The sequence below is a fragment of the Hipposideros armiger genome, unplaced genomic scaffold, assembly GCF_001890085.2.
Source record: "Hipposideros armiger isolate ML-2016 unplaced genomic scaffold, ASM189008v1 scaffold_141, whole genome shotgun sequence".
In the NCBI taxonomy this organism is placed as follows: Eukaryota; Metazoa; Chordata; class Mammalia; order Chiroptera; family Hipposideridae; genus Hipposideros; species Hipposideros armiger.
This window is the reverse complement of record NW_017731491.1, coordinates 2,393,105-2,394,808: the sequence shown is the minus strand read 5'-3', so window position 1 is coordinate 2,394,808 and position 1,704 is coordinate 2,393,105. Positions and strand designations below refer to the sequence as shown.

At 45.5% G+C, this 1,704-nt stretch overlaps 1 protein-coding gene across 1 annotated transcript in view; it reads right to left on the bottom strand.

Annotated features, from left to right (window-relative positions):
- Positions 1–1,698, bottom strand: part of RPA1 (replication protein A1) — a 61,485-nt gene extending 59,787 nt beyond the window's left edge. Inside the window, exon 1 of the mRNA XM_019650551.1 lies at positions 1,639–1,698. Within this exon, the coding sequence (XP_019506096.1) occupies positions 1,639–1,671 (33 nt within the window). The 5' untranslated portion in view covers positions 1,672–1,698. The remainder of the gene's footprint in view (positions 1–1,638) is intronic.
- Between the last annotated feature and the right edge of the window lie 6 nt (positions 1,699–1,704).

The window sequence follows — 1,704 nt, the reverse complement described above, 5'->3', positions numbered from 1 at the left end:
AAAAAATGATGGTGCCAGTGTAGAGGGGGGGGGGGCTGAAGGAGTTGAGATATATGTGAAAGTAAAATAAACTAGACGTGGTGATATACTGAACATTCAGGGTGACATAGGAAGAACGATTCCTCAATTTCTGGCTAGCATAACGTAATGGATAATAGTGTGATTCATCCGGGACAAGAACACCGAGAGGCCCAGATTCAGGAAGATAATGGGTTTGGGATATGTTGAATTTTAAATGCCTTTGAGATATCAGGTAGGCAGATAAATTAGAGTTTTGTCTTTCAGAGTAAAGGTGACTCTGGGCAAAGAAATTTGTGAACAATTAACATAGAGATAGTAATGAGATTGTCTTGGAAGACAACTTGAGTCAACAAAAATTTACAAAGAGGGACCTGCAAATAGGATGTGAAAAGACCAGCCACACTGAGCTATAGAAGCTAAAAGAGATTGTCACCAGAACAAAGAATTGCTCAACAGACTCAAATGCTGCTGAGCACTGATAATTGAAAATTGAAGTGTCTGTTGGATTTAGCGACTTGGAGGCACTGTTAATTTCATCCATAGTTATTTCTACAGTGATCATAGGGGTGACTGGTTAAAGTGGGTTAAATGGTTGATGGAGGGCAGTTGTGCAACTCCAGAGGGTTGATGGAGTGCAGTTGTGCAACTCCAGTGGCTCTCATAAGTTGCCTTTCAGCGATGCCTGGGGCACTCCAAGTCCTGCTGCCATTGTGTACGAGGAAAAGGTTCATTTCTCCAGAATCAACTAAGAAAAGCTCCTTTCTGTGTCCCTGCTTAGTTCTTTCTCTTAATTGTTTTTAAAATGCCAGATATGGCTTTGGTTTCATTGGAGTGATTTCTAATTGCCTCAGAGAGCATGGCAAACCCATGTGTCCTATAGCCACTGCAGTTGGCCACACCCCACAACTCTGTGGCACCTAGAATAAAGTTCTGAAGCAACCAGAGTCCTAAAAAGCCATGATTTAGCTAAAAGAGCAAGTATCCCTGTGCATTTTAGCACTTGTGCAAGAAGTGTGGCTCTTTGGAATTAATATCCCATCTGGTGTTTATGTTTGGTGAGCATTAGCTTTCATGAATTCAACATGTACTGGGTGTCTACTCTGTGCCAAGCACTGGGGATACAGAAAGCAAAACAGGTCTCTGACCTCAGCGCGCTGACATGACAGCCTAGTGCTGGAGACAGGCAAACAGATCAGGGAAAGGGACCAGACGGACTGCCTGGGCTTGGAGGCTCAAACATTCCTCTGTGAAATAGGAAACGAAATACCTAAAAACAGACAATTCTGGAGAAGTTTGGCTGTGGATGGTGGAGGGAAGGAAGCAAATAATGGTCTCAGGAGAGAGGTGGGGGGCTGGGAATCAACAGTTTATTTTGTTTCGTATTCTTAAGCAGGAAAACGTAAGCATGTTTTAAAGACGATGGGAAAAATCTTTTCTAGAAAGGGTGATGATTCTAGGGAGTCACCTGGCGGTTGACCCCCACCCCCTTCCCGCTATCTCCTCCTCTCGATTTCTCTTTCTTTTGGCCCCAGCTCTTCTGCGCCTTCTCTACTCCGCAGAGCCCCAGAGCCCACAACCATTCCGGCCCTCCGGCCCCACTCGCAGGCATCTACTCACCGCAATGGCCCCTTCACTTAGGTGGTCCACCATGGCTCCGCCGCGACAACTCCCGCGCTTCGGCTC